Consider the following 18,280-nt stretch of genomic DNA (forward strand, 5'->3'; position numbering starts at 1 on the left):
TGGGTTAAATTAAAACAAGAAATGAGTTTAGGTGGACTTAGCACCCTGAGTTGGTAAAATGGGCCCAGCAGAGCAATTTAGACAAAACAGAATCTGGAATCCCAGTGAAACTACTTATAGGGTTAACTAAGGGATCATTACTGTCTTTGACAGATGGAGGTTTCTGATGGCAAATCCAGTAATCAGAGGGGTTTCCCCCTTATGCAAGGGACTGGGAAATCTGGACAAGGGCATTGTCCTTCCAGGAAAGAGAGGGAGAAAATAAAGTAAGAAACAACAGCGGGAAGAGGGTATACAGGCCTGGTCCAGTCATCTTGGGAAAGCTGTCTGCCTCAGAGGTCAGCTGCTTCTCTTCCTAGTCAATTTGGTTTGGAGGTCTCCAGCATTTGTTCAGGACCAGATGTCAGATGGAGCCTTCTTTGCCCGTGAGAGGTGTACCCAAGGCTCAAATCCCTGAAGTTTGAGTGCCATCTAGGTAGTGAGGAGGGCCTAGTATAGTCCCTTCCAAGAGATTTCAAGGGCAGTAAAATTGGAAACATCAATTTGGAGTATTGTATCCAGACATTTAAGGAAACTGGAAGAATTTAGGATCCAGTCCAGCTTTCAGGTATAACAAAAGCTTAAAGACAATTAATGGATTAGAATTTAATATCTACAAAGGTGCAAACATAATTTCTCTCTTTACAATAACCCCCTTTTTAAAATAAAGATAATCATAGTAAAACTAATTTGTTTTTATTAAACTTGGCCTGATTATTTATATACATCCAGCCAGAATAGTGATTGACCATATAAGCTCTTTTAAAAGATTCCTTTGCTGAAACCTTGTAAACAGGGCACTAGGCCAGTTTTTCAAGCAGTTCCTTAAAGCCGTCTGGTCATTTCTGAGTCTATGTACATCTTTCATGAATATAACATTCTAGCCAAAGCCTTGGTAATGTAGCCAATATTTCCAATTGTGTCCTGCTACAAGGAGAACAGACCCTCACTGAACCCATGCAAATACATACAAATGTTATCATGAAAAGAATACTTAGGAGTTGCTGAATTCCGAAGGGATCAGGCAAAGAGAAAAAGATAAATGTTTCAACCCTTATTGCAAAGATACACTTTAAAAAATTGCTGTAAATTATAGAATAGCTTAAAGGGGAGGAGATAAAGGGGTCCTTTACATCTGGAAAACAAAACATTGAAGCAATGAGTCCTTCATTTGAGTTCCCAAAACTCCCACCCAGTTCAGTGTTATGATCTTAAAGTTATCAAACCTGTGTTCCAGAGTACTTGTCAAAGTCTTTTTCATGAATCTCTTTGAAAAAGAAACATATTTTTAAAAGCATCAGAGTAAAACAATAACTGTCTGTAACTGACAAAAGGCTTTTTTTAAAAAAAGGCAATGGGTAGGGGCCGAGTGTCTAAGTTCGCACCCCCACTTCTGCTACCCAGGGTTTTGCTGGTTTGGATCCTGGGCATGGACGTGGCGCCTCTCCTCAAGCCATGCTGAGGCAGCGTCCCACATAGCACAACCAGAAGGACCTAGAACTAGAGTATACAACTACCTACTGGGGGACTTTGGGGAGAAGAAGAAGAGAAAACAAAAGATTGGTAACAGATGTTAGTTCAGGTGCCAGTCTTTTTTAAAAAAAAGGCAATGGGTAAATACAATTGACAAGAAAAATTTGGGTATTTTTGTGACACATTTTAGACAGTAACTGGAATCACAGGTTATAAAATATTAGGACATACCAGATTTTTAGGAATTTAATACAATTTCTAGAACACATGTTAGTAACATTCACCCATACAATATAACCTAAAAAGGTTTATCACTTATTCAACCAAGCTTCTTATGTAATTTGACATACCAAATAAGCCTAATTAATGTAATATCTCTTTTTATAAGGAGAGGGAGTAAATCTTTTGAAATGTCCAGGTGCCCTCTGGAAAATCCCAAAGTTACATCCAGGTCGAAAAGATGTCATTTAGAATTTGAATATTTTAGGAAGCTTGTCAAAAATATCAAAAGGTTTAGACACTTGACCAAATAGGATCACAGAGCATTATGAAATAATACTTAGGTATCTACTTAACCAAAGTAACGATAACAGGTTTCAAAGGCAAATACAAAAGGTTACATAGTTGTAAGCAAAACTTAACTCCTTCAATACGAAGATGATTGCATTTTCCTGAGTAATTAAAGACCTGGTAAAGTTATAAGAAACAACACAGGAAATTATTTTGATAAAACATAAAATCTCTGTTTTCTAGGTGTATTGCTTAAAGGCAAAGAAGCTTTCACAGTCTGTTTTACCAGCAGACTGATAGCCCAGGAAACCTTGTCCTTTCTTCAGAAAAGAAAGCTAGATTTTAATTTTGCGTTGGCTTATTTTGATATTAAAATTTATTCGTTCCAATCTTAGCCAGAACTGACCACTCATAAAATTCTTTTCCTAAGATTCTTTTCTTCTACAACTTTCTTTTTACAACCAGATTTTGTCCTATGTTTTCTTCTTTCCTATTTTGAAATAACCAGCCTCCCTTTAGGGCAACTGTCCCTCTGAAGTGTTATGCCCATTTGTACTTTTACCATACTGAATGAAAGTGATTATTTTCTATAATCTTAGCAACATAGGATGTTATATTTTTTGCCATCTGATAATTGAAAATTTTTACTGTGTTATTTTAGGTTGATGTACAGGAACATTTGCATTTAAGTGGTCAGGTCTATCTATTCTTTCCTTTATGGTTTTAAGATTTGTTTCTTGCTTAGAAAAGTCTTCTCCAGTCATAATTATATAAATGTTCCTCTGAACTTTTTTCTAGAACATTTATAGTTTCATGTTCACATTTAAATCTTTATCTGGAATTTGTTTTTGTGTCAGCAACAATACACCTTCCCCCAATCATTATCCGCTTATTCTAATACCATTTATTGGTTTTCATTATCCACTGGTTTGAAATGATATCTTTAATCACATATACTTGGGTTTGTTTATGGTCTTTCCAATTCTATTCTTCGGTGTGTTTGTCTATTTTAACATCAGTAGTATGCTGTTTTTATTATTATGGCTTTGTAATACATTTATTGCCTCTTTTGACAAAATATTTATGATTGTCCTTACACATTAATTCTTCCAGGTGAGCTGTAGAATAATTTTGTCAAGTTTTCAAAAATAGCCCAATGGGATTAGTTCAGGGAGAACTCATGGATTTCGCAGTGTTGAACTTTTCAAGCCAGTTGTATTGTGTTTGTGTAGTTACTACATCTTCTTTTATAATTTTAAGTTTTAAAAGATTCTCTTTATATTGGTCTGACTGACTTAAAAAGGTTTTTCTTGGGGATTGAAGAAATTTTTTTAATGTTATAGGTGTTATCCTTTTTCCTTTAATTTTTAATTTATTGCTGATATATTGGGAAAGCAATTGATTTTGTTTTCTGTATTTACTTTGTATTCATCTACTTTGCTGAACTTAGTTATGGTTTATTTAATTTACTCTTGAATTTGATGTGCTTATACTTTATTTAGAATTTTTGCTTCTGTATTCATAAGTAAGGTTCCTTTCTAAGTCTTTGGTGAAGGGTGCTGTCTTTATTAAGTTGTGGTACCAGGGTTACCCTAGCTTATTGATATAATTAGGGAAATTTTCCTACAGTACTAAGTTTAACACAGGAATTATATTTTCCTTGAAGAACTTGCCTATGAACCCATAGATGCCATTTATATGTGTCATTCTTTGATAACTTTTCTAATAACATTGATGGCTATTGGTCTACTAAGGTTTGAGTCATTTTTATAGTTATATTTTTCTAAAAAATTATCCATTTCATGGATATTTTCATAATTATCGTACATTTTACATGATATTCTGTTATGATCCTTTGTAATTATTTCTTTTCTCATTCATAGTGTTGTGTGTGATGTGTTACCTTGCTCCCGTGTGCTTGAGTGCATGTACATGCTCTCTTTTCCTCAATTTTACTTGCAAAAGATTCTTTCAGTCCTCTGGTCAAAGAACCAACCCATGGAAAAATGTGTAACTTTTTCTTTTTAAAAAATTCATCAACATCTGCTTTCATCGTTATTATTTTACTAAGATTTATTTTGTTAGATTTCTTTAGCTTCTTGAAATGAATGCTTAGTCTATTCTAATTGTTTCTGACTTCATAATAAAAGTTCCAAAGCTATAAATATTCTTCTAAGTAAAAGTTCTGACCTTATCCCATTAGTTTTGAAAATTGTGTTGTAGTTATTTTTTCTCAATAATCTGTAATTGCAATTTTTATTTCCTCTTTGACCTAGGTTTTATTTTTTTCTTTAAGAATAGGGCTTAGTATGTTTTTCAAATGCTTTGCTTTTCTTTAGTTGTTTGGTTTATCCTTTTATTGCCAACTTCTAGATTTATTGTATTGTGTATGAAGAATGTGACCTGAAAGATAATTTCTGCTTTTCTTAAATTAATGAGATTTTCTTCATGGGTTCAGATATAATAGGTTTTTATAGATGATTCACTCGTGTTTGAAGAAAATATGTATTCTCTATAGGGCACAAAGATCATTATAGCAATTAATTTTGTCTTAATAATTATATAATTTATATGCTAATTTATTTTTTCTGCTTAACTTATCAAAGTCTAAGCAGTGTGGTAACCATTCACAATCATTGTTATTTAGTTAATTTCTCCTGCCATTTTTTCACCCCCTCCGTCCCGACTTAACATCTCTGCCCCATACAATTTTTTTGAACTACAAGATTAATATGTTTATAATATGTGTGTATGTATTCATATATATTTGTGTATGTGTGTTTGTGTATGTATATGTATAAAATCAATAACTCTTTTCCTCTATTCTTATTGTTCAGAAGTAACAACTACAAATAGTTTAGGATATATCCTTCCTGGTCTTTTTGTGTGTGTCTTATCACTTTTATTAAGTTTTTGACTATCATTTTAAAAAAATCTTAAATTATATGAGTAATATATGAATGCAGACACATACATGCATATATTCACATATAAAAATACAGCTTTATAATGAGTGTGGGCTTTATGATACTTTTGTTATATGAATAGGTCATGCTGTACACACTGTGGTGCAACATGCTCTTTTCTCTTAAGTCTTAGTAATCTTTCTATATAAGTATAGACCTACCTCATTCTTTTAGACTGCTGCATAATATTCTATTATATGGATATAGTTATTATTTAATTACCCATCCCCTTTGGTGGACCTGATCTACTAATTGCCCCTCAAATAAGATAACTTGCATACTTTTAGTTTATTTCTTCCTCTATTTTTAGTCAAATAATCTAAACTTTTAGATCCAGATTATTATTGTTTAATATATTTTGTTGTTAGTGCTGTTGAGTCAATTCCGACTCCTGGTGACTCTGTGTACAACAGGGCCTGGTCTTTTTGCTCCATCCTCTCACCTTCCCATATTATATCAGATAATGCTCCACTGCTGTTCATAGGGTTTTCATGGCCAATTTTTTCAGAAGTAGGGGGCCAGATCCTTCTTCATAGTCTGTCTTAGTCTGGAAGCTCCACTGAAACCTGTCCACAATGGGTGACCCTGCTGGTGTTTGAAATATCGATGACATAGCTTTCAGCATCACAGCAACCTGCAGCCGCCACAGTATGAAAACTGACAGACAGGTGGTATGGTTTCCTGACTGGAAAATGAACCCAGGCCGTGGCAGTGAGAGCACTGAATCTTAACGACTAGACCACCAGGGCTGGTCATTTAGTACGTTATGTTCCCTATGAATAACTATTTTTTACATTTCTCGATGTAGCTCTGTTTTCCTTAATTTGGTCCAGTATATTGTGGGTCCTTTCAATCTGAAGGTTCAATCTTTCCTTGCCTCAGAGAAATTTTTATCTATTATTTCTTTATTATTTCTCTTCTGCCTTCTTTCATTTAGATTGCCTGTGTGTGTTTGTGTGTGTGTGTGTGTGTGTGTGTGTATCTCCAGAATCTATTCTCCTTGTGTCTCAAGTTTTATATTCAACTCTCTTTTACCTCTCAGTTCTGGGAGAATTTCTTAAAGTAGCCTTTGGAATCATTGGTTTTTATCACAATCTGATATACTGTTCACTGCCTCTATTACTTTTTTAATTAAGTAATTACTTTTTCATCAGAAACCAATCTTTCTGGATCCCAAAGTGTTCTCTTTTCATAGATTCAGTGTCCTCTCAGATCTTGTTGAGAGTATACTTTTTGAAAAGTTTATTCCAGTTCTTTGGAGTGAAAAGGTTTCATAAGTAGGCGCTTGCTCTGGTCCCTCGGAACATTTCTCCTTGAAAAATCACTTGTTCTTTTTCATACATCTGGTTGATTTTCTGTTTATTCATCTTTGTGGAAGGTGGTCTTTGAGTTTTGGACTTTGAGATGGGTTTTGTCAGATTTGTCTCTTAGTCTGAAAATAAGAGTAATCTTTATGTTTTCTTTATTTTTGACTTATTTATCACTTTCCTTTTGTTTATTCTTACCCACCTCCAGATAAGGAGAATAGTTGTTATGATGAATTGGAAGAGCGTACTAGCCAAAGGCAGTCATGATGGAGAGAACTTTGCTACTATACTCAAAAGCCTCTTGTCCACATTTGGTCTAACTGCTTGAAGTCACCTGGAGCGCTGCCACTCTTCTCTAACTGGCACAAAGATAGGCTCTTCATTTGGTGCCTGATGGACAGAAAACCATATCATATGAAGAACAGTTAGAGGAAGTCAAGATATTTGTTCTAGAATGGAGATTTATAGGAGACATAATAACTGTCTTCAGTGGCTGAAGGGCTGTCACAAGAAGGATTAGACTTGTTCCAAATAGTCCCAAGTGGTGAATTCTGTTGGAAGAGTACTGTCTTAAATTCAAGGAAAGAGGATTGCTATAACTGACACAGCTGCTGATTTAAACATTTATTGACTCCATATGTCAACCATTCATTCAGATATTACCCGCACTTTTAGATGTTACCATTTGATAATAATGTGCTGCGTGGGTGGCCGAGTGCCTATGGGAGATTCTGGAAGGAGGCTGTACAAGCACTGGCTTTGTCATTTGCTCACAGAGGCATCATCCTCAGAGAACTGCTGCTTTCCCTTCCTAGCCTCATGTTTTTTGGTAATTATTTGCCCTCAATTTCTTGATACTTAAGGTGGTAGTCATTACCTTTCATCTGCGTGAACTCTCCCCATCCGTTTCTTGTGACATTCCTTTGGAAAATCTAGTAGGCAGAATAGAATGTCCATATCCTAATCCCCAGAACCTGTGAATATATTACCTTACATGGCAAAGGGAAACTAGACTATGGAATTAAGATTGCAGTCAGCTGAATTTAAGATAGGGCGATTATCCTGGATTATCTAAGTGGGCCCAATTTAATCACAAGGGTCCTTAAATGTGGAAGAGAGAGGAAGATAGTAATACAATGTGAGAAAGGCTCGGCTGGCCCTTGCTGGCTTTGAAGATGGAAGGGACCGCAAACCAAGGAATGGAGGCAGCTTCTAAAAGCTAAAATCACAATTCTCCACTAGAAACTCCAGAAAGAAACACAGCCGTGCTAACACCTTGATTTTTTTAGCCCAGTGAGTACTATTTTGGACTTCTGACCTCCAGATCTGTAAGATAATATGTGTTGTTTTAAGCCTCTAAGTGTGTTGTAATTTATTACAGCAGCAATAGGAAACAAATAAAGACAGATTTGTAAGATCCAAGGCCGTATCCCAGGAACAGGAAGAACAGCTTCTTGATATTTCTGTTATTCAGAAACTTAATGTATTTATGCTGAACCAATATCTTCAACCATCTTTTGATAATAATTTGCCTATGCAAATATACGTCCATTTCTCTAATGCTCCTTATTGATCTACTTTTTGGTCATCTAGGCTCCAGTCAGTAAAATTAGCCTTATTGTAGGAGTAGCCTTCTATACACAGGGAGGCCCAATGAAGTAAGTGGAGCTTACAGGGAGCATGATTTCTACTCATTAGGGAAGAATTTTCTGTTAAAACCACTCAAAGAGAGACTGGGCTGGCTGTATTTGAAGGTTCTGTGTCAGAAATCGAACAACTATGTGGTGGAGACATTAAAGAGGGGATTCGTGCGTTTGTTGAGGTGTTGAACTAGAATCCTAAGAACCTAAGGGGCTGTGAGGAAGAAGCATCACTGAGGACTGGGTAGGACCTCTGTGTACAGTGCAAATTGTGCCTACACTCGGCCTCCAGCCAAGGCAAAACCAGGCAATGGAATCCAGTTCATAGTCTGTTTGCCAAGCTGTGCATTCTGGCTATGAGGCTGCTGTGCCCTGAGGCAGGGGCACCTTTTGCTAGTTCATATAAAGGTATTGTCCACTTGATAAGATGTGTGCTTGTAACACTGCATTCACCCGAAGAAGGCAACTTTTTTCTTATTTACACCAAGATGCTATATGGGCCAGCACTAACTCTGGGACTAGGGCTATAGGAGATGGTTTCTTGGAGTTGGTGAAGGCAAGACAAGGATAAATAAGAGAGAGAAGGGAAGAAGAGTTATACTACTAATGCTTTAATCTCATTCTGGCTTCTCTAACCCCTCAGCTCACTTCCAAATAGTGCTATTGGTACTTGATTCCAGTCCATATATTCTAATAGCATATCTAGTTGGGAAGATAAACTAATGAATGAATAAACTAATAAGCAAGTCTCTGTATAAGGTAGTAGTGTTTTGTGCCAGTCTCAGCCTACTGATAACCAACATTGTGGCTGGACCGGCCCTTGTGGTTCTCATTATGATTGCAAGACACCCTTCAGCAATAACCATCTGGAAACTTTGAAAAAATAAAGGTTTGTTACTTACAGGACATGGAAATTACACAGCACACTTGAGGCCACACAGTGAGGTTGCAGGTACAGAGAGAGAGAGAGAGAACGAGCTTGGGCTTTTGCTTTTATTGGGGTCAAGGGTGAGGGCCTAGGGTTTCATGGGCTCACTCTTTATTGATAAATTTAAGGCATAAGAGTGGGAATTTAAAGCCTGGAAAGAGAAAAAACAATATACCCAAATGATCAGTTATGAAAACCGACCAAGATCTCTAGAACAAAGGAGCTTCATTGGTGGGAGTTGGCCTAGCTCTTTACCTAGTTGTGTGGCTGGCAACGTGTTTACTTGAGATAGCCATGTTTGAAGTGGATGCCTTGGCAATCAAAGCTTAAGTCAGGCACTTGTGTTACAAAAAGAAAAAAGCCAGCTGTCAGGGTTTACACTACAAGTAGCAAATGGGGAAAGCAAGAATCTAAGTATTGGAGATCAAAGCGAGAGGGTGTGTTTACTCAAGGTACTCACAGAGAAGCTGGAGAATCTCTCTCTGGTTTCTAAGACTGGTTACCCATGGAAATATGTAGGGCTAGATAATACCAGGGTCTTAGCTGAAGCAGTTCCCGTATTCATGGAAGAGTCCCAGCTGTCCAGGTCTGGTAGCTCCTCTGTCCTCAATGTCACAGACCAGGTAGTTAGATCTATCTGGATGCGGCTTTGGAGCTGAACAATGTGTAGGTTCCTTCCTTGTTTGTGTATTCTTCCAGATGACCTTTGAGATGAGTCATGAGACCCTGTACTTGGCAGTGAAGCTGGTGGATCACTACCTTATGGAGGTGATGTGCAAGAAAGACAAACTACAACTCCTTGGTTCCACTGCTTTTCTGATTGCAGCAAAATTTGAGGTGAGCCTGAGACCATGGGACCTGGAGAGAACTAACCAATCAGGTTTCTAGCTAAGCTGGATATATATGTGTATGTATATTTGTGTGCGTATATGTATCATATTATGCATGTATATACACAAATATATGTATATAAACGCATATACACATACATGTGTATATACGTTTGCATATATGTGTACCTATGTGTGTGTATACAATTACATACGTACATGCGCACAAATAATTTTTCCTACCAATTGTCAGTCTTCCCCAGCAAGAAAGTTGGTGTTGGGTGGCAGTGGTGGTGTATTTGTTTCCTGGCATCAACAAGGTTCTTCCCTTTCCTCTTTGAAGATGTGTGTATGTGGGCATGTGCCTAATTAAATGGGTCGTTCTTTTTAAAGCTTCCTTCTGGTCCATAATTCTTTGTCTTGGCCCCCTTTTTTTGTCCACTAGCTCCATCTGGTGGTCTTGAACTACATATAAAGAAAGCATCTCCAAACCTGGGCACTGGAGACATTTAAGAGAAACTGGCCAGGTGTAGATGGTAGTGAGTTCAGGTGAAATAGTTATTTCTGCAGTATCAGTATAAAAGCAGGTAGCTGGCCTTTCCTTCATAACTATAATCTATCTAATTTCTCTTATTCTTTCCTCTTGCTTAGATGTTAAATGATCTTGTTCAACTCTCATTTTTCCTTCTGATAGGCTAGCTGTATGAAACTTTAGGGTTTAGGAGCAGAGAAGTAGCAACTTTTACTGAGTTCAAAGAGATTTAGAACTGTGGGTTTGTTCTGTGCTCCCTCGTTAGCTCCCTCCCCAGCTCCCAGCTCTATCCCTAAATCGCATTTGGCCTCTGTCCCTCCTTCACTCACTTGGCGCCTACCACGGTCCTGAACCTCTCTCCCTAACTCCAACTCTCCCTCCTTTGGTCCCTATTTGCCTCCCTCTCTCCCTCCCTCTCCTGCTGCCCTTGCTTCACTTCCACAAATTGCTCCCTAGCTCCTCTTTTCCCTCCAGCCTTCTCTCATCCCTCCCTCCGTCTTCCATCCATGCTTTGTTCACTCGCTCACTCCATGCTGGGCTCCCTCCCTTTCTCACTCCTTCTCTCCCTCCCTCCCTTCTTCACTTGCTCTCTCGTTCATTCCCCTGCTCAATACCTTCCTCCTTCACTCACTGGTACCCTTCTTCCCTCCTTTCCACCTTTGTTCCATCCCTCGCTCCTTCTGTGCCTCCCTTCCTCATGATCCCGACCCCCCTCCCCTTGCTTGTGTCTGTCCCACTCCATCCTCCTCCTTCCCACCTTCCCTCCTTTCCTCCCTCCCTCACTTTCTCTCCCCTTCCCTTGCTTACTCTCTTTTCTCCTTCTCTTCTTAACTCTTTTCCCTCTGTCCCTCTGTCCTACCGTTTCTCCCTCTCTCCTTTACTCTTCCCTCCCTCCTCCCCTTGCTCTTCTCATGCTGTGCTCCTTCCCTCCTCCTTTGCTTCTCCCTACCCACCCTCTGTCCCTCCCTGCCCTTTTATGCTCATTCCTTCTCTCCCCTTCTTCTTGTTCCTTCCCTCCCTCCCTCCCATCCTGGCTTCCTGGTACCCTGGCATCTATGACTCCCTCCCACCCTAGCTCCCTCCCACCCTCCTTCCCTCATCTCCTTTTTCCCTTGCTCCCTCTCTCGCCTACCTCCCTCCCTCTCCTGCCCTCCCCCTCACTGTTTTCCTCTCTGGCTCACTTCCTTTCCTACTCACTTGCTCCCTGGTTCCCTTGCTCCCCTCCCTCCCTCTCTTCAGAGATCCCTCTCTTGCTCGCTCCCTTCCATCCTTCCTTGCTCCCTCTCTTCCTGGCTCTCTCCCTCCTTCTCACCCTCCCTCCTTCCCTTCCGCGCTCCCTAGCCTCCTCCTTCCCTTTCTCCCTCTCTCCGTTCTTCCCTCCCTCCCTCCCTCACTCCCTCTGTCCCTGGCTTATTTCCTTCCCTCCTCACTTGCTACCTGGTTCATTCTCTTGCTTTCATTCCCTGTCTCTTCTTCCCTCTCTCTTCCCCCAGCTCCTCCCTCCGCTTACCTAGGACCATCCTTGTAGCTTGAGCAAGTAATCCATGCCTCAGCCTCAAGGGGGCTTAAAAAGCAGCTGGGGGGCCCCTGGACAACGGAGAGCAGGAGGGAGGAGAAGAATGTGAGGGGCACTTCTTAGCAAATCTTGGAACAGGGAGCACCTCTCCTCTAGTTGCCAGGACACTAAGCTTTTTGGAGAAGGGGTGTCTTCCCCTCACAGGATTAAGAAGTATAGAAAGACTTTGCAAGGGGAAGTGTCGGGGTGGTATGAGAAGAGGAGAAAGGAAGGAGCCTCTGGTGAGTAGAGCAATGGAAGGGAGAGTTTCTTGCCCTGGTGTTGCCACTAGGTTGCTGTGTGAACTTGAACAAGTTACTTCCTCTCTCTGAGCCTCAATTTCCTTGCCTGCAAACCAGAGGGTTTTCCAGTCTGTGATCTGAAAATAGAGAGAGAGAGAGAAAGGTGTGGGAAGAAGGCTGAGGTGGGCAGTTAGATGCAGCTAGAGACAAGATTTAGGGGTCTTCCTGCCTCCTTGTCCTCTTCCCAAAACCAAGGTTTAACCTGCAGAGGGCGGGACATGAGAAGGTGCTTCCAAAGAGGGGTTCTTCTCACCCTTGGCCTGGCCTGGATCTTCCTAGTCTAGCCCCCATGCACATTCACCCACCCCCTGCAGTCCTCTTTCTCTGCTTGAGTTCCCTCTGTGCCTGTCTGCTTCTCTCTCACTGCCTGTTACCCCAGCAGTGCCCCCACCCAAACACTCTCCTTCATTCCGTTGACTAGGACACAAAGTATAGGCTTATTTTCTATCTCTACTCCCCTTTCCGTGGTCTCCTTCCCTCCTTTCCCCTAGAGTAGACCTTAGATTTCCCCACTGCTCCCAGTGCCTGTGCCACTTATGCTGCTTTCAATGCTGTAAGAATCCACCCCGAGAGGCTGTATCCTCTCTCCAGTGGTGCAGTTTTTAGACAGATCTTTCCTGTCTTTCTGATTTTGTTTTCCAGATGGGCCACTCAAATCAACGAGAAGCCAGCTCTCAGAGCTACTCTGAAGGTTTATGCCAGGAAATGTTATTGCCTCCTAACCTTCACCCCTCTCCCCCTCTGCCTGTCGTCTCTAAGCAGAGAGGAGTGGGCTGTCTTTGCCTGGTTTTCACTGCCTTTCCTCTCCACCCATAGGAGCCCTGTCCACCTTGTGTGGATGACTTCCTGTATATCTGCGATGATATTTATCAGCGAAATGAGATGCTCACCATGGAAATCAGCATCCTGCAAACCCTCAAATTTGATATCAACATTCCTATCGCCTATCATTTTCTGCGCAGATATGCTAGGGTAAGAGGGAGGAGGTGTATCTTCATTCTCCCACTGCTGGGTTAGTCACTTCCATCCCCAGAGTAGCTGCCTGAGTGGTGGGAAAAGGGAAAGCAACAGCTGGGCACAGGGGAATTTCTTTTTCAATCCACCCTCCTATATCGGCAATCTTTCTGAAGCATGGAGGGAAGAAAATTGCAGATTTCCATGGTGTATCTATGAAGTTTTGAGGTGAGGGCAGAGTAGGGGAGGGGAAGAAGATTCTTTGATTAGGAAGGACAGTTGGGAAGTTTGAGAGGGATGCTGGCAAAGTTCTCTTCCTTCCCCTGAGTATTGGTTACAGGGGAGGTTCCTTTATAATTATTCATTGTATTCTACAAGTGTGTGTTGTGTACTTTTCTCTATGTGTGTGTTATAGGTTATAATTTAAAAAAAGATTCAAACCAGAAAAGGGAAGGAGTTCCTTTGGAGCATGAAACACCTCCTAGGGCAGAACCAGGTGCAAAGTTAACAGTTGCAGGGCTGTGGCTCTTCAAAGAAAGGGGAGATGGGAGGGTACCATAAGCATACTTGATACTTTGGTTAAAAACCCTAAAGGTGGCAAATCCCATTGCCAATTTCAGAATGCCCCCTAAAGATTCTGTGCTTTTGTGGGTAGGGTCCTTAGTGTGAGTCATGGTGGCAGGAGAGGTTCATTGTTCAGGGACAGAGCCATTTAAGCCTGAGGTGAGATAACTGGAGAGAGTGGGTGCAGGGGATCTTCTGCTTAATGCCAGTTTTCTGAATTGATTGCTGAGCCAGTCTTGCTGCCTTTAGTGTGTCCGTACCAGCATGAAGACACTGACCTTGTCCCGCTTCATCTGCGAGATGACCCTGCAGGAGTACGACTATATCCAGGAGAGGGCTTCCAAGCTAGCTGCTGGCTCCTTCCTCCTGGCCCTCTACATGAAGAAGCTCGGACACTTGGTAAACACTTGCTGAGGGCATGGGGCAGGGATTTAGAAGCACAGGGTTGACTCAGGAGGAAGGTGTAAATTACAGCCATGCGAAACTTAGTAACAAAACTGCCGTGTACCCACAGTTATGAATTCTTTGACATCTTGACATCTTAGGGGCCTGGCTGCCAAAAGAGTTTCTACAGCAATGGTTTTGAAGTATTTTATTTCATTTTTCTTAGTCACATTACCCTTTATTCCAAAGAAAGCTTACCTGAAAGACCAATGTTACAAAACAGACTAATGTAGAATTATTCTGGTTGCAGCAGGGAGTCGGGTAGGCCCACTTCTTACCTGACCCCATGTTACTCCGGCCCCTTGCAGTCCCCTCAGCAAGATTGCCCCCTGAGGGAGTTCATTGGAACAGCGTTTGAAAAGCACTGACCCAGAGAACAGAGCAGTGAAAACAACTGTCCACGTATATAATGGGGGACTCAGAGGTATACTGTAGTGCTCTTCTCTGAAGAGAAAGGCTCCCAAACCCCCCTTCCCCAATACAAATAAAACTCCTATTTGATGCCTTTTCAATTTTATGAAAAATTGTGAATAAAAGCAACTTTAGAGAACTATGAATTTTTACTGATGTGTAACATGCAATCCAAGAAGAAAAAGTATGCTCACAAATGAGCATATTCTTTCCAACTGCTCCTAAGCCCCTCCAGTGTAGAAATCTTATAGACCCACTATTGATGGGGAAACCTCTGTGTGCTGAGAAAGAATCCTATAAACAGTTGTGTGAACTTGAACAAGTCATACTGAAATTTCTTGGAGAAGAGAAAGCATTCAGTAAATGGCAGTGGTGATGATGAAAAAGAATAAATAATAATAATGGCTAGCATTTATTGAGTGCTTCGACAGTGGCCTAAGCACTTTGTGTATTAACTCGTTTAATCTTCACAACATCCCTATAAGATCAGTACTATTATCCCTATTTTACAGATGAGAAATAACTGCCCATATTTCGCTAATGAGAGACAGGGCTAGTCTTTGGGAACTTGGAGTGGTGGTCAAAGTATATACTTACTGTATAATCAGAATCGATGCGGGCCATAGCTCTGAAGCCATGGTTTTGGAGGCCCCATGCTGAGTCAAGTTTTGACCCTTGGATCCTGGAAGAGTCTTTTTAGGTTCTGAGGGGGACAATTGAGAGGCTTGGGGCAGCAAACTGCTTGCTAACCAGTATAGAAATATTTCAATGTTTTAACACTTGGCATGGCTGTACCAGTGAGTATCGGCTAAATATTGGCCCTGATCTGAACCCAGGTTCTGGCTCTACAGTCCTCTATGCTATATATACTGCTTCTACAGATAAGAAAGTCTTCACAGAGGAGGTGACTTTTGAGTTGGGTCTTAAAAGATGAATAGGAACCGGTGAGAGGAGACATTCTAGGTAGAGGCAACGATAATTGAAAAGACGTGAAGGCAATAAGTAAAGAATGTGATGTATTTGGGGCAGAATAAGGCATTTCCTGTAGTAAAGCAGAGGATATATTAATAGAGAGTGATGAGAGATGAGACTAGAATGGAAGGTTATGGTCAGATTGTGAGAGACCTTTGATGCCAGGCTAAGGGACCCACTTTATACTAAGGCATTGGAAGTTTTTTAGGCATTGGAAGTATATTAAAGCATTGGAAGTCTTTTAGGAAACCCACAAACATACTCCTGTTTGTGGGTTTTGGAAATAGTATTGGTATAGCGGTATAGAAGGTGTATTAGATGAAAGAGAGTGTTAAGGTGGGAACACCAGCAAGTAGGCTTTCATAACAGTCAATGTGAAGCATTGAGGCCTGAACCTATGCAGTGACAGTGGGGCTGTTAATCTTATTTAATGCACTCAATATAATGTGTTACCCCACGTGATACTCCCCTGCTCAGCATGCCAATGACAGACCTTTGCCTGTGGCAGTAGTTTGCAGTTTTCGTTAGAACCCTGGGATTCCTGCAAAAGTATTTCAGAGGCCTTGTAAAAGGTAAAGGGATCCAAATTGATGGGCTTCTTAGCCACTACCCTCAATTCCAGGTAAGATATTTGAAAAAAAGGTGTTCAGGGAAAATAAGACATCTTTAGAAAACCACTGCCTTATAGAATAAATCTCCCTTTGTCTGCCTGTGGAGCTCCCACTTGACTTTCTCCACCCATTTCAGATGTTCCCTCCTCTACGAAGCTTTCTGTTACTCTCCGAACCAAAGGTCATGGGTCCTGCTGCTCTGTTTCTCCAGTGTCCCATTCTGTCTTCCATCATAGCACTTTCCACACATTTTTTTAGTTCTCTGTGTGTATGTCTGTCTCCCCCAACTAGACTAAAGACTCCTCAAGGGCGGGAGACTTAGCCTTCTTTGTATTCCCAGCATCCTACACAGGGCTAACTCATTTAATCCTATCATGTAATTACTGTAATGATCCACATTTGGCAGATTGTGAAACTAAGGCACCAAGAGATTAAATAACTGGCTCAAGGCTGGAATTTGAACCCAAGCAGTTTGCTTCCAGAACCGTTGCTCTTAAACATGCTGCTCTATTGCTTCTGCTATATAACAGGCATCCTTAAAGTCGAATGAAAAAATAAATGTATGGAATGATAGCTGTTAGGGCCAGAGAGGAGGAGCAGTCTTAAGTCCCTGTTGGCTGTTGAGTTGGGACCTCAAGTTTGGTCTGATGTTTGCCTGGACATTGGCGCTTGACCTGAGAGTGAGTAAATTACAAAGTCAGTCCTGTTCCTTAGATTTTTTGGTGGACTTCAGCTTATGTGAATACCTGCAGCCAGGGCTAATATCCAACTGGTACATATAGATATAGCCATACCACTAGTTTGCAGCTGGAACCTAATCTAGGTAGTACCCTATAATCATTTGTCAGTGTCTATGCTGTCTAAGTCTTTCAAATGTTTGACTACCTGCCCTGCCTATACCATGGGTACGAAGTTTGGATGTAGGATGGTAGAGACAGAAGAAGGGTCTGCTTTCTGTTGTAAAAGTCACTGTTAATGTTACTTCTTCCAGGCTCCTACCCTGGAGTATTACAGTGGCTACAAGACCTCTGATCTTCACCCTTTGGTCAAGCAGCTCAACACCCTGCTGACTTTCCGTTCTTGTGATAGACTCAAGACTGTGCATTCCAAGTATTCTCATCAGTAAGTACCAAGCTCCAGGTGAGGCTGGGTTTGTTCTCAGTCATGGGGAAGTGCAGACTAGCCTCACTTAACAGAAAAGGAAGATTCAGGTACTTTTCACCTTACTTTCTGCTCCAGGGTTAAAACAAGATAGGGAACCAAGAGCTCTACGTCCCACTTGCATGGAGCCTGCTTGCTTTAGCCTATTTTACACTGAGCAGACGCCTCTTCTTTTTACAGGGTCTTCTTTGAAGTCACCAAAATTCCCCCCTTGGACATATTGAAGCTGGAGGAGATTTTGAACTACTGCTAATTCTGAGGCTGAGGGCCTGGCACTCTGGCAGCAACCACCAGAGCCAGGCAGGCATGTAAATAGACTGTATTTATTCTGTCCTTGAATTTGCCTTTTAATCACTTTTCTTCATTTTTACTCTCTGTTTGTCTTTTCCTAAACCATAATGTTGTAAATATTTGGTTTTTTATGAAAGAGAAAAAAATTATTGTATTTAATTAGAAATTTAATAAAAATTTAATGTTTATTGTTAAAATGGCTCACCTCCCCTCTAATTGCTCAGGATCCCCATGCATAGCCCAAAGATGTTTTTTCCTGCCTAGTAAAGGCTGTGCCTCAGAGTCTAGCTTATCCAATTTCCTCTTTGTTTGGAGGCTTTCTCTTCACAGAAGAGGAATAGGGCTGGGTATGAATTGATGGATGAGTCTGTACAAGGAGCATCGTTGCAGGGGGTGGGGTGCCTACTCCAAGGAGAGAGAGCCCTACTTGACAGACAGGCCTCACTGTTCAGATCTGGGGCAGCTGGGAGCGTGGGCCAATACCCTTTAGTCCCCATCTCAGGTTGCTTGCTTTCTTTGCCTTTTCCCAGATGGCGAATAGGTGGGGATGAGGATTTTTAAAAATTAAAAAAAATTTTTTAATGGTTTTTTGGTGAGGAAGATTGGCTCTGAGCTAACATCTGTTGCCAATCTTCTTCTTTTTTTTTTTTCTCTCCAAAGCCCCAGTACATAGTTGTATATCCGAGTTGTAAGCCCGTCTAGTTCTTCTATGTGGGATGCCACCACAGCATGGCTTGATGAATAATGTTTAGGTCCACACTCAGGATCCGAACCAGCGAACCCTGGGCTG

The 18,280-nt window shown here is 40.9% G+C and overlaps 1 protein-coding gene across 6 annotated transcripts in view; it reads left to right on the forward strand.

Annotated features, from left to right (window-relative positions):
* Positions 1–17,687, forward strand: part of CCNB3 (cyclin B3) — a 55,237-nt gene extending 37,550 nt beyond the window's left edge. For all 6 annotated transcript variants that reach the window (XM_070603670.1, XM_070603668.1, XM_070603672.1 and 3 more), the window contains 5 exons: positions 9,563–9,700; positions 12,899–13,054; positions 13,850–13,999; positions 17,030–17,160; positions 17,380–17,687. In XM_070603670.1, the coding sequence (XP_070459771.1) occupies positions 9,563–9,700; positions 12,899–13,054; positions 13,850–13,999; positions 17,030–17,160; positions 17,380–17,452 (648 nt within the window). In that variant the 3' untranslated portion in view covers positions 17,453–17,687. The remainder of the gene's footprint in view (positions 1–9,562; positions 9,701–12,898; positions 13,055–13,849; positions 14,000–17,029; positions 17,161–17,379) is intronic.
* Positions 17,688–18,280: the final 593 nt, after the last annotated feature.

This window comes from Equus przewalskii, chromosome X (assembly GCF_037783145.1).
Source record: "Equus przewalskii isolate Varuska chromosome X, EquPr2, whole genome shotgun sequence".
Lineage (NCBI taxonomy): Eukaryota > Metazoa > Chordata > Mammalia > Perissodactyla > Equidae > Equus > Equus przewalskii.